This window comes from Mustela nivalis (assembly GCF_964662115.1).
Source record: "Mustela nivalis genome assembly, chromosome: 19".
Classification (NCBI taxonomy): Eukaryota; Metazoa; Chordata; class Mammalia; order Carnivora; family Mustelidae; genus Mustela; species Mustela nivalis.
The window spans coordinates 24333708-24354795 of record NC_139038.1 but is presented as its reverse complement, the minus strand read 5'-3'; the positions used below and the strand labels follow the sequence as shown (position 1 = coordinate 24354795).

General features: G+C 39.2%; 1 protein-coding gene across 1 annotated transcript in view; it reads left to right on the top strand.

Moving 5' to 3' along the window:
* Nucleotides 1-21088, top strand: part of ACSM1 (acyl-CoA synthetase medium chain family member 1) — a 48294-nt gene that overhangs the window by 11089 nt on the left and 16117 nt on the right. Inside the window, exons 3-7 of the mRNA XM_082714855.1 lie at nucleotides 12488-12698; nucleotides 14958-15165; nucleotides 16992-17132; nucleotides 19724-19883; nucleotides 20737-20816. Coding sequence (XP_082570981.1) covers nucleotides 12488-12698; nucleotides 14958-15165; nucleotides 16992-17132; nucleotides 19724-19883; nucleotides 20737-20816 — 800 coding nt within the window. The remainder of the gene's footprint in view (nucleotides 1-12487; nucleotides 12699-14957; nucleotides 15166-16991; nucleotides 17133-19723; nucleotides 19884-20736; nucleotides 20817-21088) is intronic.

The following is a 21088-nucleotide window of genomic DNA, read 5'->3' as shown; positions in this document are numbered from 1 at the left end:
TGTTTCTACTTCCTTGGTGTTAGTTGTGATCTCTCCCTTTTCATTCATAATTTTATTAATTTGGGTCTTATCTCTTTTGTATTAGTTTAGCCAGTGGTTTATCGATCTTATTGATTCTTTCAAAAAACCAGCTTCTAGTTTCATTGATGTGTTCTACTGTATCTCTAGTTTCTATCCCATTGATCTCTGCTCTAATCTTGATTATTTCCCTTCTTGTGTGTGGGGTTGGCTTAACTTTTGTTGATTCTCCAGTTCTTTAAGGTTTAAAGACAGATGGTATATTATGGATTTTTCAGTTTTTTGAGGGAGGCTTGGATGGCTCTGTATTTCCCCCTTAGGACTGCCTTTGCTGTATCCCATAGGTTTTGGACTGAAGTGTCTTCATTCTCATTGGTTTCCATGAATTGCTGAAGTTCTTCTTTGATTTCCTGGTTGATCCAAGCATTCTTAAGCAAGGTGGTCTTTATCTTCCAGGTGTTTTAATTCCTTCCAAACTTTTTCTTGTGATTGGGTTCCAGTTTCAAAGCATTGTGATCTGAGAATATGTAGGGAATAATCTCAATCTTTTGATATCAGTTGAGTCCTGATTTGTGACCCAGTATGTGGTCTATTCTGGAGAAAGTTCCATGTGCACTCGAAAAGAATGAGTATTCTGTTGGTTTAGGGTGGAATGTTCTGTTTATATCTATGAGATATAAAGTCCAAAGTATCATTCAATGCTCTTGTTTCTTTATTGATTTTCTGCTTGGATGATCTGTCTATTGTTGAGAGTAGTGTGTTAAGATCCCCCACTATTAGTGTATTCATATCAATATGACTCTAGATTAACAGTTGTCTTATGTAGTTGGCTACTCCCATATTGAAGGCATAAATATTTACCATTGTTAGATCATCTTGGTGGATAGATCTTTTAAAAATGATGTAGTATCCTTCTGTATCTCTGACTAAAGCCTTTAGTTTAAAATATAATTTATCTGATATGAGAATCACTACCCCAGCCTTCTTTTGAGGCCCATTGGCATGAAAGATGCTTCTCCATCCCTTCACTTTCAGTCTGGATGTATCCTTCAGTTCAAAATGGGTCTCTTATAGACAACAAATGGATGGGTCCTGTCGTTTTATCCAATCTGCAACCCTGCACCGTTTTATGGGAGTGTTTAGGCCATTCACATTGAGAGTGATTATTGAGAGATATGTTTTTATTGACATCATGTTTCCTGTGAAGTCATTGTTTCTATAGATTGTCTCCATATATTTCTGTTCAGTGACACTCTTGGGTTCTTTCTTCTTTTATAGAACCCCACTTAATATTTCTTGCAGTGCCGGCTTGGTGCTCACATACTCTTTTAAGCCTTGCCAGTCTTGGAAGCTCTTTATCTCGCCATCCATTTTGAATGTCAGTCTTGCTGGATAAAGTATTCTTGGCTGCATATTCTTCTCATTTAGTGCCCTGAATACGTCTTGCCAGCCCTTTCTGGCTTGCCAGGTTTCTGTGGACAGGTCTGACGTTATTCTGACGGGCTTTCCTATATATGTTAAGGAATTTCTTCACCCTAGCTGCTTTCAAGAGCTCTGTCTACAATTATGATTCATCATTTTCATAATCAGGTGTCTCAAGGTCTTTCTAGATTCTATGATCTTGAGGGGAGACTTTTCTGCCTCTAGGACACGAAGGCTGGTTCCATTCCCCAAACTGGGAAAAATTTTATAGAGAATTTGTTCAACTATATCTTCTAGTCTTCTTTCTTTTTCCTCCCCCTCAGGGATTCCAATAATTCTGACGTTGGAACGTTTCATGGCATCATTTATTTCCCTAATTCTGTTTTCATGGCTCCTAAGTTGTTTGTCCCAGGCCTCCTCCTGATCCTTTTTCTCTATCAGTTTGTACTCTAGATCACTAATTCTATCTTCTGCCTCAGTTACCCTAGCTGCTAGAGAATTTAAATTAGATTGAAACTCATTGAGAGCATTGCTAACATCTTCCCTGGTGGCTTTCACTTCTGCCCTAATCAATTCCATTTTGTCATCAAAGGCTTTCTCCAACCTAGCCATTGCCTGGATAACTGAGGTAGCCTGAATTCCCTTCTCCACATACTGTTTATGTCTATATCCAATAGCTCTGATGGAGAGGGCACAGTTTCTGAATTTTTCCTTTGTTGGGCATTCCTCCTCCTAGTCATTTTGGTGAGAGATGGCTGAACCGATGTGTAGCTGAATGTATCAACCGTGATCCAGGCAAAGTGCACCCTGGAACACTTCTGAGCAATCGAGAGTCCCTACTAAAAAGAAAGAAAAAGAAAAAAAGAGAGAGAGAGACAGGGGGGAAAAAAAGGATAAAAGAGAAGGCCCAGCTCAAATGGGCCCCAAAGGTATACTTTATGAAGTATACAAATAAAAACAGACAAAAAGACTGAAAAGTAGATGACAAGAGAAAAAATAAATAAATAAATAAATAACCCCATCAAAATGAACCCCAAATAGAAGATTTATATACTACCAGAACAAAAACAAATACACAGAAACACTGACAGAAGAAAAAGATGGGAAAGTGGTTATAAATTCTCAGTGTGGGCAAGGAAGGTTATTTTGATTCTTCCTGAATGTATCTTGATATCTTTGTGAAAGGACTCAACTTTCCTGAGATAAAGGGGGTTTAAAACTGGTTTACCTATAGGGGTAGCATTAATTGGGGAAAGGGGAGTACCTTGAAGCTTATCTCTATATGAATATTAAATAAAATAAAAATAGAAAAGCAAAAGAAAAACATGGGTATATGTATCACAAAAGTTCAGGTTAAAAGGTTATTATGGGGGGCGCCTGGGTGGCTCAATGGGTTAGGCCGCTGCCTTCAGCTCGGGTCATGATCTCAGGGTCCTGGGATTGAGTCCCGCATGGGGCTCTCTGCTCAGCAGGGAGTCCGCTTCCCTCTCTCTCTCTCTGCCTGCCTCTCCATCTACTTGTGATTTCTCTCTGTCAAATAAATAAATAAAATCTTTTAAAAAAAAGTTATTATGGAATTTGGTGTGCTGAACATCTCATTGTGATGGTAAATAGGTTAAAAAGTTATATTAAAAATGAAAAGAAACAGAATAATGAGAACGAATTAGAAATAAAAGTTGTATCTATGAAGTAGTGATGGTTGTCGTCTTGGTTTTTTTTTTTGTTTTTGTTTTTTTTTGGGGGGGGTACTGGCTTTCTGGGGTAGGGGCCTGCCACGTGGTTTTTGAGGTAGTGTTGCTAGAGTTAAGTCCTCCTGCCTCTATCAAGGGGCTGGGCTCTGAGGAAACCGGTTTTTCAGGCTTTTGTTCTGTGGAAGTTTTTTGTTTGTTCATTTGTTTTCTCTCCTCTTGGCTGCTTTTGGCGGTTTTTGGAGGTTTAGAGGAAAGCAAACTGCACCCAGACCTCCCTCTCTGAGAGAAGCCTCAGTTTCTTCCCCTCTGGGTGCTCCAGAGTACATAAATTCCCCTCTGCTGCTGGCAGAGCACATCCCCAGTCATGGTCTCTGGGGTCACAGAACTCCCGCTTGTGCCCAAAACCACAAGAAATACTAGCTGCGGCTGTCCGGGCAGGCCCAGACCGCCAGTGAGGTCCCAAGCAGAGAGAGCGCACTGAGAATTTCATGCTGGCTCGGGCTGGGAGTGCTCAGACTCACCTGCACACACCTCTCTCAAGAGAGGGTGTAGGGCCTGACTCGGACTCTGGTGGTGTGGCGCATGTGCGGAGAGTGCAAAAGGCTGTGGTTCTGCCAGCTGGTGAGGCTCCCTCACCTTTACTGGCACCACCACCCAGATGCTCTCCAGGCATGCCGGCGGCCCAGAGACCAAGACCTGGCTTTTTTGCTGCACTTTCTCTGGCTCAGCACCAGTGGTGTCTGTCCTGGGTTGGTAGCCCTTGTCCCTAACGGCCTGATTCCCCCAATTTCCCCCTACGATCCTTTGCTCTTTTTGAGTGCTTTCAACCAGACTCCAAATTAATGCTGGTCCCCAATTACAAGGCACTCTCGTATTGGGCTATTACTTTCCAATGGGTCGCTTCTGGTACCTCCCTCCCCCTTTTATCTTCTGATATCAGTCTGATCGACGTTCCCACTCCGCTTTACCTGCCCACTGGTGTCTTCCGTCCTCATAGAGATCCAGAAGTATATAATTCTAATCTCAGGCTGATTTCATGGGTGATCAGAGTTCTTTGGTAGTTAATTAGCTCACTTTAGGGGACCGGTCGAAACGGCGCCTCCTCCTACTTCTCTGCCATCTTGTCTCCCTCACACCAAAAGTTTTAGACATGAAGTCTGGAGTTTTCATTGTAGGAAGGCTTTTAATAATGGATTTAACTTAATAGATATAAGGTTATTAAGATTTTGATTCTATCAGTTTTGGCGAGTTGAATTTTTTTTTTTTAGCAGCAATTTGTTCATTTCATCCAAGTTGTCAGATTTATTGGCATAAAATTATTAATAGATTCTCTTGTTGCTATTTTAATGTCTGTAAGAACTGTAATTTCAGGGGTGCCTGGGTGGCTCAGTTAAAAGTCTGTCTTTGGCTCAAGTCATGATCCCAGGGTCCTAGGATCGAGTCCCACATGGGGCTCCTTGCTCAATGGGGAGACTGCTTCTCCCTCTGTGGGCTGCTCCCTCTGCTTGTGTCCTCTACCTCTCTCTCTCTCCCCCTTTCTCTCTGACAAATAAATAAAATCTTTAAAAAAAAAATGAATTGTGGGGTGCTTGGGTGGCTCAGTGGGTTAAAGCCTCTGCCTTCGGCTCAGGTTATGATGCCAGGGTCCTGGGAGTGAGCACTGCATTGGGCTCTCTGCTCGGAAGGGAGCCTGCTTCCTCCTCTCTCTCTCTGCCTGCCTCTCAGCCTACTTGTGATCTCTGTCTGTCAAATAAATAAATAAAATCTTTAAAAAAAAAAAAGAATTGTAATTGCATACACTTTTTCATTCCTAATATTGTTTAATATCTTTATTCTCTTTTTTTCCCTTGAAAAGTCTTCCAAAGAGCTTATCAATTTTATTTACCTTTTGAAAACCAGCTTTGGCTTCACTGATATTCTCAGTTGTGTTGGTTTCCATTCCACTGGCGCACACTCTCCCTTCCTCCAACTTTCCTTTGATTTGGTTTCCTTTGATTTCTTTTTTTAGCTACTTGATATGGAAGCTTTTGGGCCTGCCTTCTTTTATAATGTATGCATTTAAAAATATAGGGCGCCTGGGTGGCTCAGTGGGTTAAGCCGCTGCCTTCGGCTCAGGTCATGATCTCAGAGTCCTGGGATTGAGTCCCGCATCAGGCTCTCTGCTCAGCGGGGAGCCTGCTTCCCCCTTCTCTCTCTCTCTGCCTGCTTGTGATTTCTCTCTCTGTCTAATAAATAAATAAATAAAATCTTTAAAAAAATATAAATTTCCCACTAAGTATTCCTTTTAGGTACATTGTAAAAATTTTGATATGTCGTATTTTATTAACATTCTGTTGAAAAAATTTTCTATTTGCCTTATGACCCTTCTCTGATTGATAGATTATATAGAAGCATATTAGTTAGTTTCCACATACTTGGGTGATGGGTCTCTCGTTGCCTTGTTGTTAATGATTTCTAGCTTAATTCCACTGGGGTCAGAAAACATACCCTATTTTAAAATTTTGAGATTTTTTTGAGGTTGGTAAATGTTCCATATGAAATGAAAAAGATTGTACATTATATCATTATTAGGCAAAATGTTCTATCTATGTCAATTAGGATATAAATTTTATTAGTCTATCATATCCCATCATTAATTTATGAAAACATTGAATTTCAACTTATATTTCATTGTAAATAAGACTGAGGCTATTTTTCTTTTCTTGTTTGTGTGTGTGTGTGTGTGTGTGTGTGTGTGTGTGTGTGTAGGCCATAAGCTCTTACCTTTTTTTTTTTTTTTAAGATTTTATTTATTTATTTGAGAAAGACAAGAACATGAGCATGGGGGAGAGGCAGAGAGAGAGGGAGAAGCGGACTCCCTGCTGTACAGGAAGCCTGACGTGGGACTCCATCCCAAGACCCTGAGATCACCACCGGAACTGAAGGCAGACACTTAGCAACCCAGGCGCCTCTCTCATGTGTTTTGATATTCAGAAAGAATCATTTCATTTTGAATACTTAAAGTAATTGATCTACCTTTCTAACTTTCCTTCTTCAAAGAATATTTTAGTTTGAGTAGCTCTGTAGGCTTTTATTTATTTAAATCAACTATGTTGTTGTATAATTTGCATAGAATGAAATGCATACATTTTCAATGTAAACCTGGAGTTTTAGAACATTTCTGTCACCCCAGAAGTTTCCTTTTGTTCTTTCCTGGTCAGTCCCTACCCACCCAACTCTGAGCCCATACTGTTCTGCTGATACTGGAGATTATATTTCTCTTTCCTAAGGTCTTAAAGAAATAGAATAATACACAATGCACCCTTTTGTGTCTGATTTCTTTGATTCAGCATTATTGTTTTTATTGTCCCTACTGCCTTGTGCATTAGTTGTTCATCCTTTTTATTGCTAAGTTAAATACTAAGCATTTTATCTTTTGGAACTACATCACAATTTCCTTTGGCTTCAAACATTACCACATAAAAATTTAAATTTCAACTCCAAGTTTAGAAGGTGTTTCTATCTTCTGGGAAAAGAACTTTATCTGAATTTCACATTATCAGATTAATCCTCAACACAAAAATCCATCAATGCTTAAGCAATACCTCCTTCAAGTTGTGAGAGTTAGGGTCTAAAATACTGCCTGAGTTCTGAGCAACAAATGTTTTCTATCTTGATAAGAAGCTTTATCATCATTTTTAAAACTCCTACAGTAACATATTCTGCTTCCCTTATATAAGCAGTGCATAACATAACTAGTCACTACACTTCCTTAATGTTCTGTAATCAGTTGCGGGAGGATTGTGTCATAACACTATTTTTTCATAAATATGAATACTTATACATGACTATACATCTATATTAATCTTATCTTATCCCAGTGAGGGAATAATATATATAATTGTATCTTATATAATATATTAAATTATTAAGTTATATTTAGTATATAATTATATTAAATTACTATAATGTAATATAATGATATATGTGTCTTATCTTATATAATATATATAATTTTATCTTATTCCTTTACTTTTTGGTTCCAATCATACGGGGCAAATGTGGTGGGATCAGGTTTGCACGTATGTGGGAAAAAATTGCTGGAAGAATATACACCAGATAATTATCAGTGTTGACCTTCAGGTAGCGAAAATGTGATGAGATATTTGAGGACATTTTTCTATTTATAACAGATTTTTCTGTTCATAAGATTCTGTACTGCCTGAACTTTTACTCTGAACATGCTTTGGAAATTAATTTTTAAAAATCTTTTAAAAAAGAATCCTTGTTAGAGAAAGCTTAGGGAAAATAAGAAAGCTTACATAAACAACAAAATGAAAGTTGGCTATGAATATTTAAAACCAGGGTGCCTGTGTGGCTCAGTTGGTTAATTGTCTGCCTTCAACTCAGGTCATGATCTCAGGTTCCTGGGATTGAGTCCCACATCAGGCTCTCTGCTCAGTGGGAGTCTGTATCTCCCTCTCATTCTCGCTCTGTGTTCTCTCTCTCTCAAATAAATAAAATATTTCAAAAATATTTAATACCATGTACATAAGTTTGTATATGTATGTCTTCTTCACCATTATATTCTTTGGTCTAAGAGTAGTACTTAACAGATAATGGGAATTTAGTAAATATATATTGAATGAATGAATGGATACTACTGTATACATTTGGATTATAATGTAAATACAGTTTTGCTTTTTAAGATTAATATTGTATTGTGAAATTTTTATTCCAAAATAATTTCTGGAAGTCTTGGGATGGTTTTATCATATTCCATCATATAGAAATAATGGTTTTGTAGATGCCAAATAGTTGGATCCTGTTTTCTTTTTTTAAATCCATTCTGCCAATTTAAGTCATTTGATTGGGAATTTAATGCACTTACATTTAAAATAATTACTGATGAGGAAGGACTTACTATTGTTAATTGTTTTCTTGCTATCATAGCTTTTGGTCTCTTATTTCCTCTCTTACTGTCTTTCTTTGTTATTTTATAGTGATATGTTTTGATTCCCTTCTCATTTCCCTTTGTGTTTATTCTGTAGGAAATTTCATATAACATCTTAAAGTTATAACAATCCATTTTAAACTAATAGCAACTTCATTTGCATACAAAACCTCTAATCTTTTCTGGCTCCCTCTTTCCTCCCCATGTTATGTTACCGATGTCACAAATTTATGTGTTTATATATTGTACACTTGTTAACATAGAATTATAATTCATTTTTAGGCTTTTATCTTTTAAATACTGCATAAGAATAAGAGCTGAAGTCCCAAACTAAAATTACAGTGATACTGGTTTTTATATTTGTCCATATTTTTATATTTGTTCAGGTATTTATTATTTATATTTTTGTATTCAAGCTACTCTGTAACATCCCTTTATTTCAACTTGAACTCCTTTCGGCATTTCTTTTTTTCTTAAGATTTTATTTATTTGAGAAAGAGAGAGAGCGCACATGAGTGGGGGGAGGGGCAGAGAAAGAGGGACAAATAGACTCCTTGCTGACTGAGGAGCCCAATGCAGGCTGATCCCAGAACACTGAGATCATGACCCGAGCCAAAGTCAGACACTTAACCAACTGAGCCACCCAAGTGCTCCTTTTAACATTTCTTATAGAGAATGAATTTATAGACCCTCAATTTTTTTTAATGAATTCCCTCAATTTTTGTTTATCCGAGACTGGCCTAATTTTCCCCTCGTTTTTGAAGGACAATTTTGCTGAATATAGAATTTCTTGATTGACAGGTTTCCCCCCATCATTTTAAATATACAATTGCACTGTCTTCTGGTCTGTTACCCACTAATAATCTTATCAAGGATTTATACATGATGGGTCACTTTTCTCTTGTTCTTTGAAGAGTCTGTCTTTGGCTTTTGTAGTTTGATTACAGTGTGTCTGTGTGTGGGTCTCTTTGGACTTTCTTATTTGGAATTCATTGAGCCTTTTGTATTTGTATATCCATATACTGAATGAATGAGTGAATTAATGAATGGATGGATGAATGAGTACTACTGTATAAATTAGTGTTTTTTTAAAAAAAGTTATTGTGTTATGTTAGTCACCTTATACTACATCATTATTTTTTGACATAGTGTTCCAAGATTCATTGTTTACATGTAACACCCAGTGCTCTATGCAATAAATGCCTTTCTTAATACCCATCACAGGGCCAACCCTAGCCCCCTCCCCTCTAAAACCCTTATTTTGTTTCTCAGAGTCCATAGTCTCTCATTGTTTGTCTCTTCACTTTTCCCTTCCTTCTCCTAATGTCCTCCATGTTATTCCTTATATTCCACAAGTAAGTGAAACCATATGATAATTGACTCTCTCTGCTTGACTTATTTCCCTCAGCATAATCTCCTCCAGTCCCAACCATGCTGATGAAAAGCTGAGTATTCATCCTTTCTAATGGCTGAGTAATATTCCATTGTATATATGGACCACATCTTCTTTATCCATTTGTCTGTTGAAGGTCACCTCAGCTCTTCCCATAGTTTGGTGATTGTGGACATTGCAGCTATGAACATTGGGGTACATATGGCCTTTCTTTTCACTACATCTGTATCTTTGGGGGTAAATACCCAGTAGTGCAATTGCCAGCTCAGAGGGTAGCTCTATTTTTAATATTTTAAGGAATCTCTACACTGTTTTCCAAAGTGGCTGCACCAACTTGCATTCCCACCAAATACTTAGAAAGGTTTCCTTTTCTCCATATCCTCTTGAACATATGTTCTTTCCTGCCTTGTGAATTTTGGCATTCTAACTGGTGTAAGGTGGTTTCCCAATATGGTTTGGATTTGAATTTCCCTGATGGCTAGTTATTTTCCCGATTCCCTGATTGTTGCTAGTTATTTGTATGTCTTCCTTGGAGAAGTGTCTATTCCTGTCTTCTGCCCATTTTTTTGACATGATTATGTTTTCTAGATGTTGAGTTGGAGAAGTTCTTTATAGATCTTGGGTATCAGCCCTTTGCCTGTACTGTCATTTGCAAATATCTTCTCCCATTCTTTGGGTTGCTTCTTTGTTTTTTGGCTGTTTCCTCTGCTCTGCAGAAGGTTTTTATCTTGATGAAGTCACAAAAGTTTATTTTTGCATTTTTTCCCTTGCCTTTGGAGACATGTCTTGAAAGAAATTTCTGTGGCCTATGTCAAAGAGGTTACTGTCTATGCTCTCCTCTAGGATTTTGATGGATTCCTGTCTCACATTGAGTTCTTTCATCCATATTGAGTTTTCATACCATTTGGTGTAAGTGAATGATTGAATTCCATTCTTCTAAACATAGCTGTCTAATATTCCCAGCACCATATATTGAAGAGACTGTCTTTTTCTCACTGGATATTTTTTCCTGTTTTGTAGAAGTAAATTTGTGTTTAATGCAAATATGGTTTTGCTTTTCCTCAGCCATTATTTCTTCAAATAAGCTTGTCACTCCTTTTTCTCTCTTCTTCTTCTAGGACTCCCATAACGTATATATTGCTCTGATTGTTTGTATACTATGTCCTTTGGATTCTATTCACTTTTCTTCATTATTTTTATCCCTTTGCCCTTCAGACTCCATAATTTAAAATGACTTCTGTTCAAGTTCACTGATTCTTTCTTCTGTCTGACTGAGTCTGTTGTTGAACCCCCCTGGTAAAGTTTTCAGTTCAGTTAATGTATTTTCAAATCTAGAATTTCTGTTTGGTTCTCATTTTGTTCATATATATTTTTTTCTGGTTTGCTTTAGTTCTTTGTTTCTTTTCCTTTAGCTTTTCCAACATGTTTAAGACAATCATTTTATTTTTTTAAAGATTTTTATTTATTTATTTGACAGAGATCATAAGTAGCAGAGAGGCAGACAGAGAGAGAGGAGGAAGCAGGCTCCCTGCCGAGCAAAGAGCACTATGTGGGGCTCGATCCCAGGACCCTGGGATCATGACCTGAGCCAAAGGCAGAGGCTTTAACCCACTGAGCCACCCAGGCTCCCCTAACACAATCATTTTAAAGTTTCTGTCTAATAACTGAAACTTATGTCTCTTTAGAGTCAGCTTCTGGAGCTTTTTTTTTTTTTCCTTCAAATGGGCAACATGGCCTTGTGATCTGTTGTTGAAAATTGGATTATTTGGAAAAAGCAACCAGCCTCTGTTTTTGTAGCTGGTTTCTTGTAGAGAATTGCCTTCAGTAATCTAATCATATGAAAATGTAAGGTCTCAGGCACGTGTCTTTTCTAGGCCTATCATGCATGTGCTTTTTTTTTTCTTCTCAATTTTGCCAAATAACATTGTTGCTTTTTCATGTTTTAATTTCCTTCAGACTCTCATACCTGCTTCTTCGTGGGGCCCTAGAAGTTTTATTGCCTTCATCTGTCTTTATTCCCCACCTCCTGCCCTCCCCAACCCCAAGTGGCCAATCTGCAGTTTTCACTCATTGTGGCATCTGCCACTGTTTTCGACACCTCCAACCTGATATTCAAACTATGACGCCATTCGTATCTGAGCTCCAAGTTGAGTGAGGCAGAAACTAGTCCTGACAACCCAGAATACTGAAAAAAATTCTAGTCTTTTTTTCTGTCCCAAGGGAGGGGTTGGGAATTAGGTGGCTTCCTCCTAACCATATTTCACACCAGAGAGGGGATGAGGCAAAGGTAAGCAAAAATAACATAATATTTCTTACCATTTTCATTGTGAATTTCTGTTGTTTGGACATTTGTTGGTTGCTGCATATCTTTGACTGTTTCTAGAGTTCCTACAAAGCTATGTTAGTCTGTTGGTTACTTGATGTTTCTGTGAGGGGAAAAGGGTTACCTGGGTGCTTCCAGGTTTGCCTTCTTGCTTATTTCACCTCTAGAAGTAACTTTTAATTTTAATTTTTTAATTTTAAAAATAAATTCTGCCAAATATTCATTAATTAAATTAATCTCCAGTTCTATTGTGATAATAATGATAGTAATTTTATGAGCACTTACTATGTGCCAGGCCCTGTCATATACACTTTACCTCTTTAAATAACTAATTTAAACTTTACTACCTTCTGGGAAGTATTGTACCCATTTCATATATGATAATACTGAGGCACAGAGGAGAACCTACTGTCCATATGTAACTAAGACAGACACATGGGGGAATGAAATTTTAAGGTTTTAACAGGTGACATGAAGGCTATTCATGGTTTTATGTGACTCGGAGGTGGAGACAGTAGACCAGAAGAAGCTGGTTGGATCACACCCTATACCCAACTTTTCATCATTCTATAAATTCTTTAACATTGGATCTCAGTCCTTGAGCAACATTTTCACTTTAATGTGTCTATGGTAATAGATTGGCCAAATGAGTTCCTTTAAAGTTCCTTTAAAGTAGGAAGTAACACATGGTGTATGATCTTTACCAGGAGGGCAAGAGAGGTCCAAACCCAGCCCTGTGGTGGGTGAATAACAAAGGGGATGAACTGAAGTGGAGTTTCAGCGAGTTGACAGACTTAACCCGCCGTACAGCCAATGTCTTCACCCAGATCTGTGGCTTGCAGCAGGGAGACCGTTTGGCCGTGGTCCTGCCTCGAGTGCCTGAGTGGTGGCTGGTGGCCATAGGCTGCATGCGAACAGGTCAGTGACCCAAAGAGACACCAACAGACTTTAGATCTGGCCCAGAGCCAACTGGTCCTGAAATATTAATATTCCCCTATCTTTTTTCATATTCTGCATAGACTTTTTCTTTCTCAAACTCCCTCAAATATTTTTTTTCCTCCTTCTCACTCACTGTCTCTCTCATACTTACACACCCTCAAATACAGTGTCATAACTCTTTAAGTCATCCATGCACACACTTTCCCCTGCACAATCTCATTTTTTGGTTTTAAAGATCTATCAGGTAATGAGCACTGGGTGTTATGTAAGACTGACAAATCACTGAATTATACCTCTGTAACTAATAATACACTATATGTCAATTAACTGAATTTAAATTAAAAAAAAGAAAAAAGAAAAAGAAAAGATCCATCAGTTCTTAACATTTTGCACTCCTCCTACACTGAGTCATTTAAGTATCAGTTGCAGACATTGTGACAACCATAAACAGCAGATAAACACCCATAAGCAAGCACTGGAGTATTCATCTGCTATGATCCGAGACATTCTCCACACCTCAGTACAGCAGAGTTATCACACAAGACTCTAACACTGATACACCCATAGCCGAAATTCTTTTTTAGTCCCAATAGTGTCTTCTGTAGTAATTTTTTTTTGGTTTGAATCCAAAATCCAATAGAGGATCATGCATCGCATTCAGTTGTCACATCTCAATATCCCTCAAGCTGGGCTTTTCTATATGACCACATTTTGGAAATGTCTAAACCAGTTGTTTTTGGAAGGTCCCACAAAATTTGTGTTTCTGACTCTTTCCTCAGGACTACATTCAGTTAAACATTTTTACCAGGAGTACTACAAAGACAATTTGCCTATTTCAGTGCTTTAATAAGGGGATACATCAAGTTGGTTTGTCTTATCATCAGTGTTATTTACAAACACCTTTGCAAGGCATCTTTTCCCTTTATAATTAGTGGTCTATGTAAGTAATTAGTAATCTATGTTGTAATATTTATGAGACTGGTTGTCTGAATAACCTGTTCTCCAGTTGTCTTTATGTGAATAAAGTGTCTTTATGTTCTGCAGTTGCCTTTCACCCTAGGATTTGAGAATCCATTAATGATTCTTGATTGAATTGAATATTATTATGGTCGTTTTATAGAAGAACTTTTTACTTTATATTATTCTCCCTACATTTATTAGTTATCATTCTTTTGTGGAGATTTCCCTTTCCTTTTTAATTGCCTATCTATTTGCCTATATAATTTAGAATTCATGTGGGACTCATGGATTCTCTTTTGATGTGCTTTATAATGCATGTTCATATATTCCCTCACCAGTAAAATACTGGGTTAATCCATCCAAGTCATGTGGAATGAAGAATTAATAGCAATGGCAGAGAGAGTATAGAGAAGCCATGTCATCTGTAGACCTAAGAGATGGCCCATGAGAAATCCAAGATATGAGCTGAGCCCTCTGGTATAAGCAGAATTAAAGAGGGAGAGAAGCAAAGAAAGAGAATACTAAGGATGGGCAAGAGTCAGGAGAAGCCTGTGTGAAGAACAGCCATATTGAAATAGAGAATAGATTTGCAAGAAAGAAAAGTGGTGGGTGGGTAGTGTCTTCAGTGTTGGGTGGAGAGTATGTTGGTTTCCTGGAGAGAGGGTACAGGTGCTGGTGAAGAGAAGAAGAGTGGAGTGGGAAGAATCAGTTTTCTATAGAACCTGAAGTAGGAAGACTCAAGACAAGGCACCTGGTGGAGAGATTAGAACCCAACTCATGAAGACACGAACTAATTGTTGGTGATAGAAGATGGAAGGGAAAGCAGGGAAGTTCAAAGGATAATGTAGTTAAATTTAGATATGCAGAGTGAGTGAGAGGAGATACAAGATGACACAAGGGACTGACAGAGGAGGAGATGAGAGAGGAAAAATCTAGATAGTGATGCAGCTAATTCTGATGTCAGGGATACTGTCCTACTTACATTCATAGCCCCAGATCCTATGTAAAGTAGGATCCACCTGTCTACTGGCTAGATCCATCTAGAGCAGAAGAGGTTAGGGAAGGCTTTTCAACTTTCAATGTGCATAGGAGTCCCTTGGAGATCTTATTAAAGTGAAGATTCTGATTCAGTAGGTTTGGGATGGGGCATGAGATTTTGTGTCTTAGGTGGTGTGGTTGGTGCTGGTCCATGGACCATACTTTGCCCAGCAAGATGCTGGTGGATTTCTATGCAGGTAACCCAAGACTGAAACCCAAAATTTCCTTTATCATTCCCAGGAATAGTCTTCATGCCAGGAACCATGCAACTGACGAGCAAGGACCTTCTCTACCGATTACAAGTGTCTAAAGCCAAGGGCATCATCACCACAGATACCCTTGCCCCAGAGGTGGATTCTTTAGCTTCCAAGTGTCCTACTCTGAAAACAAAGCTCCTGGTGTCTGACCATAGCTGTCAAGGGTGGTTGGACTTACGATCATCAATTAAGTGAGTTTCTGTTCTAATGAATGTGCTATCTAAGGAAGGACAGGAGAAGGCCATTCACTCCCAACCAGTAGGGGGAGACTCACCAGGTCTGATGGCCGAAACCTTCTCTTCCTAGTTATGCTATGGATTTGCTGTGTGACCCTGGACTGGTTCCTTCCCTCCCTTTTTAAAAAAATTAACATATAATATATTATTTATCTCATATAATAATATATTATTATATATATATTAACATATGATGTATTATTTGTGCTTCATCAGTAAAGCACAATGCACAGTATTCACCATAGCACATACCCTCCCCAATCCTTCCCCTTTCTTGGATGCAATTGCTTTATCTGTAAAATAAGGATATTGAACTTCCATGCCTCTATCACTAAAGTATTAGCATCCCTGTGATGTATAAAGTCAGAGGGTTGTTGTGTTACATCTTCCCTGTAGGTAAGGAATCTGAAATATTATGTTTATATTAAAAAATACATATATGAAGAGGTTGGGTGAAAGATTAAGGGATGAATTTTTTTTTTAAAGATTTTATTTATTTATTTGACAGAGAAATTACAAGTACACTGAGAGGCAGGCAGAGAGAGAGAGAAGGAAGCAGGCTCCCTGCCGAGCAGAGAGCTCGATGTGGGACTCGATCCCAGGACCCTGAGATCATGACCTGAGCCAAAGGCAGTGGCTTAACCCACTGAGCCACCCAGGCGCCCCTAACGGATGAATTTTTAAGGGAAAGCTTGAGATTGCAAGAAAAATTGAGGCTATGGCTGTCAGGTAGCTAAAGGAGCAAACACTTTCCATTTTTTAGGGGTTGCATACCTTTAGGGACACTTTGCAGGAAAAGTTAGGGAAGTGTTTGAGGTAAGTAAGACCACTTCCGCTTCCAAACCTCTGATTCTGTAAACCTTCAGGCATTTTTTTTGTGTCACCCACACACCATGCTGGGTTTGTTTTCTTGAAGTAACCCCTCAGTTTTTAAAGTCCTTTCCTTTGGCCTCAAAAGACAAATATCACACTGAAGTCACATCTTACACTGGATTTTAAAGTCACACAATTAAGCGAAAATGGTGTGAATAAATATTCTCTAAAATGCCCTTAAATGGCCAAAAGTCAATATGGTATCATATTGCACCAAGAGTCAGAGTGTCCTGGGATCATTTGCAGTTTCTCTGATCAAACACCATAGAGAACTTGCATTTATGAGCCCAAGAGACTCTCAGTCTAGGAGAAACCCCCAAGAATCAAGGCACACTGGGGCACCCTAGAGATTGTACTTTCCATCTCAAGCTTACACTAGGGCGAATGTACATGGTTATGGGGTAAAAGTCCTATTAACTTGGTTCATATAAAAAACAAGCTTAGCAGTGTGACTAAGAACACAGTTTTGGGTGTATTTGAATCCTGGCTGGACCACTTGCTGGCTACAGGTTTTCAGGCAAGTTGTGAAAATCTTTCTGAGCCCCAGTTTTCTAATCCATAGAATGGGCACAATAAGAACAGTACTTGCCTTTTAGGTTTGGTCTGAAGATTAAATGAGTTGTTACTTGTAAATCACTTAGAGCACTGCCTGGAAGGGCTGTTTCAGTGTTTGTTACATGCTAAACAATCCATTTTGTTTCCCCTCTTTTTAAAATGAAGAAATGTCAGTCAGCTTACTCAACTCACTCTCAAACTCCATTTGGTTCCTAATACCAGGAGAACTGGTTTCCCCTCCAGTGTTAGATACCTCCATTTTTCTGACTCCAAGCCTCGTATTGTTCCTTTTGCTTCTCTGGATGGAAAGAGTAAATATGACTTCTCCCCTTTTGTACTGAATATCTTTGCAGATCAGCATCCCCAGATCATACCTGTATTAAGTCAAAGACCCTGGACCCAATGGCCATCTTCTTCACCAGTGGGACCACAGGCTTCCCCAAGATGGCAAAACACAGCCATGGATTTGCCTTGCGATCTTCTTTCCCTTCAAGGTAGGAAAGAAGTCATTGACTTATGAGCTGGGCCGCAGATCTGGGGTGGTGTGTGCGTGTGTATGCGTGCATGTGTGGGTTGGGAAAAGAGCTCTAAGCAGAATTGACCTTATCCTGCTTCTCCCTTCTGTGCTCTTTGGTTCAGACTGATGAAAATCTGAGAGGTAAACACTGAGAATCCTAACTATTTGCTGACAGAGGCCTCTGATGACAAAGGAGTCACATTATGTCCTGCCTAAGCACCTTGACAGGAGGTGTGTAGGAGAGCCAGTTTGTCTCTGTCAGTTAACTCAGGGTTTGGTAGGAAAATACAGAATGAACTCACAATGTCACCTAAACAACAGGTCCTTCCTTCTCCCTATTTATGGACAAATGAAACTTGAAATTACCCAGTTATGAGCTGTTAGGAAAAATAATACCTGGGACCAAGCCACATCATGACCCTGTCCCTGATCTAGAACAGTCATAGAGGCTGAAGCTGTAGCCTTGGGTTAACCATTTAATCAATTTATTTTTTGTTAAGATTATTTATTTATTTATTTAACAGAGAGAGGGAACACAAGCAGGGGAAGTGGGAGGGGGAGAAGCAGGCCTCCTGCTGAGCAGGGAGCCGGATGCCAGACACTAGGATCCTGACCCAAGTCGAAGGCATACCCTTAATGACTGAGCCACCCAGGCAGCCCCATTTAATCAATTTTTAAACAGCCTCTTCTCCTTTCCGCCCTTTCTCTAGCTAATAATATTCAGACCAGAACAGATGCTGTATATTTTCTAACTTATTAACCAGATCAGAGGGCACCAAAAGTTTTTTGGTAGGCTGTGGCTAGCTGTGCTGATGAAAAGTTATACAATGATAACTGAACAGCAAAACCCTGGAGTAATGGGGTGGGAAGAAGGGAAGGGCTTTCTGTGCACTCTGAATAACAGGAGCAAAGGCACAAAGATGTAAAAAGTAATGTTTATAAATTACTGAGATTTGAGGGTGGCTGGTGCTCAGAGTGTGGGGTAAGGTATAGTTGGGAGGAGTGAGAAAGTAAGCAGGGCCCAGATCCCATAGGATCTCATGGGCCTTGGTGTAGAGTTTAAAGAGTTTTTTGTTTGTTTACTTGCTTGTTTATTTGTTTTTGTTTTGTTTTGTTTTGAGAGGGTGGGGAGGTGTTGGAGCCATGGGACATATTTTAGCAAGGGAAAGACCTGATCAGGTTTGTGTTTTGAAAAGATCACATGGCAGCACCTGGGTGGCTCAGTCTGTGAAGCATCTGGCTCTTGATTTTGGCTCAGGTCATGTCCCAGGGTCACGAGATTGAGCCCCACATTGGGCGCTGTGCTGAATGTGTAGTCTGTTTGAGATTCTCTCTCTCCCCCTCCCTCTGCTTCTCCCCTCTTACTTTTTATTTCTGCATGTGCAACACTCTCTCTCTCAAGAAGAAAGAAAGAAAGAAATAGAGAGAGAAAGGGAAAGAAAGAGAGAGAGAGAGAAGAAAAAAGAAAAGGAAAAAAGATAAAAGATCACTAGCTGCAATATGGAGAATATGTTGGAAAAAATCAGAATAGAGTTAGATCTACTAGCTGGAGGGTCTTAGAATAATCCAAGATGGCAGTGGCTTGGCAAAGGTGTCAGAGACGTGAAGGAAGTTAACATATGTGAGATATTAGGAGGTAAAATGGATGGGATCTACTGTCTGTGGGAGTGACGTGGGAGACAAGAGAGGGGCCAGTGAAGGTTGACTCAGATTTGGGGCTTGGACAGTTGCATGGATAGTAATGACATTCACTGAAATACAGAGAACACTGGAAGAGAAAGAATTAGTTGAAGGGAGTCAGGAGAAATTAGGATCTGGTGGATTTGAGGTGCCTGAGAGACACCCCAGAAGAGATGTTCAGTGGGTAGGGAGTCCGACGCTGAAAAGACAGATCCTCCTAGCTAGTAAATTCTTGCAGGTGAGCCAACCTCCACTCCACCTTTCAGTTATTGCCTATTGTCTGATTGTTTCCAGTCCTTTGCCAAGATAGAATATTAAAAATTAAATCTCTCTCTCTCCCTTTCCTCTCTCTCTCTCCCTTTCTCTTTCTTCATCACAAATGACAGAAAGACCAATCTAAATATCTTTAAGCCAAAAAATGAGTACAGGAATTTAATGGATCCTGAGACAGAGCACTCCAGAGTTTGGCTTCAGACAAAAATAGTTTCCTGATTAGGTTTTCATCTCTCCATCTGTCAGCACTGTTTCTGCTGAGTTTTGATGGTATTCTCAGAAACACTTATTATTCCTTGTTATCCCCAAATGGCTGCCAGCATTACCTGGGACTGTATCAGTAACAGAGTCAAATCCAAGAAAAGAGCTATAGATTTGTCCCATATTCCCAGTCTTAAGGATCATTATAACTAAACCAGTTGAAGGCACACATGACCAGAAAATGGGCTTTGGCATACTCTACGGACGTGCTGTGGATGTGTGTCTTGAGCCCCATTTAAAAACATGCACTGAGAATGAGTGATGGGTCGCCACCTGAAAATCTGAGTCCCCAGCCCTTGATCACATTCTCTCATGGTCAGTCACATAGCTGAGGTCACTGTATTTTGGAGTTAGCAGGAAATTTCTGCAACTGAAGACATCTGATATCTTCTGGTGCCATTCGGACACGGGTTGGATTCTGTCTGTCTTCGGGTGCATTTTGGAACCATGGACAGCAGGGGCTACACTCTTCATCCATCATATGCCCCAGTTTGACCCCAAGGTCGCTGAACAGGTAAGAACACTAACCATCCAGTACTGAGAAACTCCTAGAAGAAACTTACGTTTCCAACTCAAAAACCAGACCCTGCTGAAAAATTGTGATTTAGTTGAGGGTCCCCTATGCTGCTTTCCTAATGGCACTGGGAGAAGAATGAGGCACAAACAAGTCAGCTGTTAAGAGAATGGGAGCAGAGGACCACAGCTGGAAAGACTGTCACCCCAAACAACTCCTCAATCCTGAATTTATTAGATACCTGATAACAAAGGAGAAGAAAAGAAGATTATACATTAGCCATCTGTCTAATAGGTAAACAAGGAGTGTGAGTCACATGTTGGTCACAAGCTTTAGAGGTAAACGAAGTAGACAAGAAGAGAAGTAGGGTGTGTCTGGGCCAGCAGCATGAGATTTGTAATTTTGCAAATGCACTTAAATGGATTACCTTAATACGTGGCTTTCTCTGAGGTAGGGGAGACAAAAAGGGAAGTAGGGCAGTGTTCCACGCTGAGCCGGCCAAGGTTCCTAGCCATTGGGCTTCAAGGATGTGTATCATCCCCTCCACCAGAGGCCTGCTGCTTGTACATGTTTTTCTCAAGGTCATCTTTAAGCATGCTTGCAGGACAAGCATAACTTCTCATTAGTTAAAGTTATAGTTTAAACAATGTATTATCCTTACTCTTCTTGCTTTCACTCAGCAGTGCCTAATGCATGCCATGTACAAAATTTATTCTCAATATAAGGATAGTGAAAGAATTAAATAAATAATGGGCTCTCATTAGAGGGGAGATCAGAATTAAAATGCTAATAATTAACTGATATTTTAAGTCTTTACTATAAAAATGCAATTTCTTCTCTCCCCCTTTTCTAGATGTTGTTCAAATACCCCATCACCCAGTGCCTTGCTGCGTCAACTATATATCGAATGATTCTACAGCATGCTTCTACCAGGTATATTAGAAGTGGTGGTGGCTGGTCATAACAATCTTTGGGAAGGAATTAAAGGGATCCAGTGTACCATGGTCTATTTTTAACTGTGGTTCTTTGACATGTATGTGCCTGTGTGTGTGTGTGTGTGTGTTAGGTGTGTTGGTGGTGATAATTAGTTCATTAAAGCAAGACTCCAAGATCCAAATGAAAAACACTCAGTAAGCCTTCCATCATTGTGAGTTTATTCTTTTTTAAACTTTTCTCTTATAAAAGGTCAAACATACAGAGTAAGA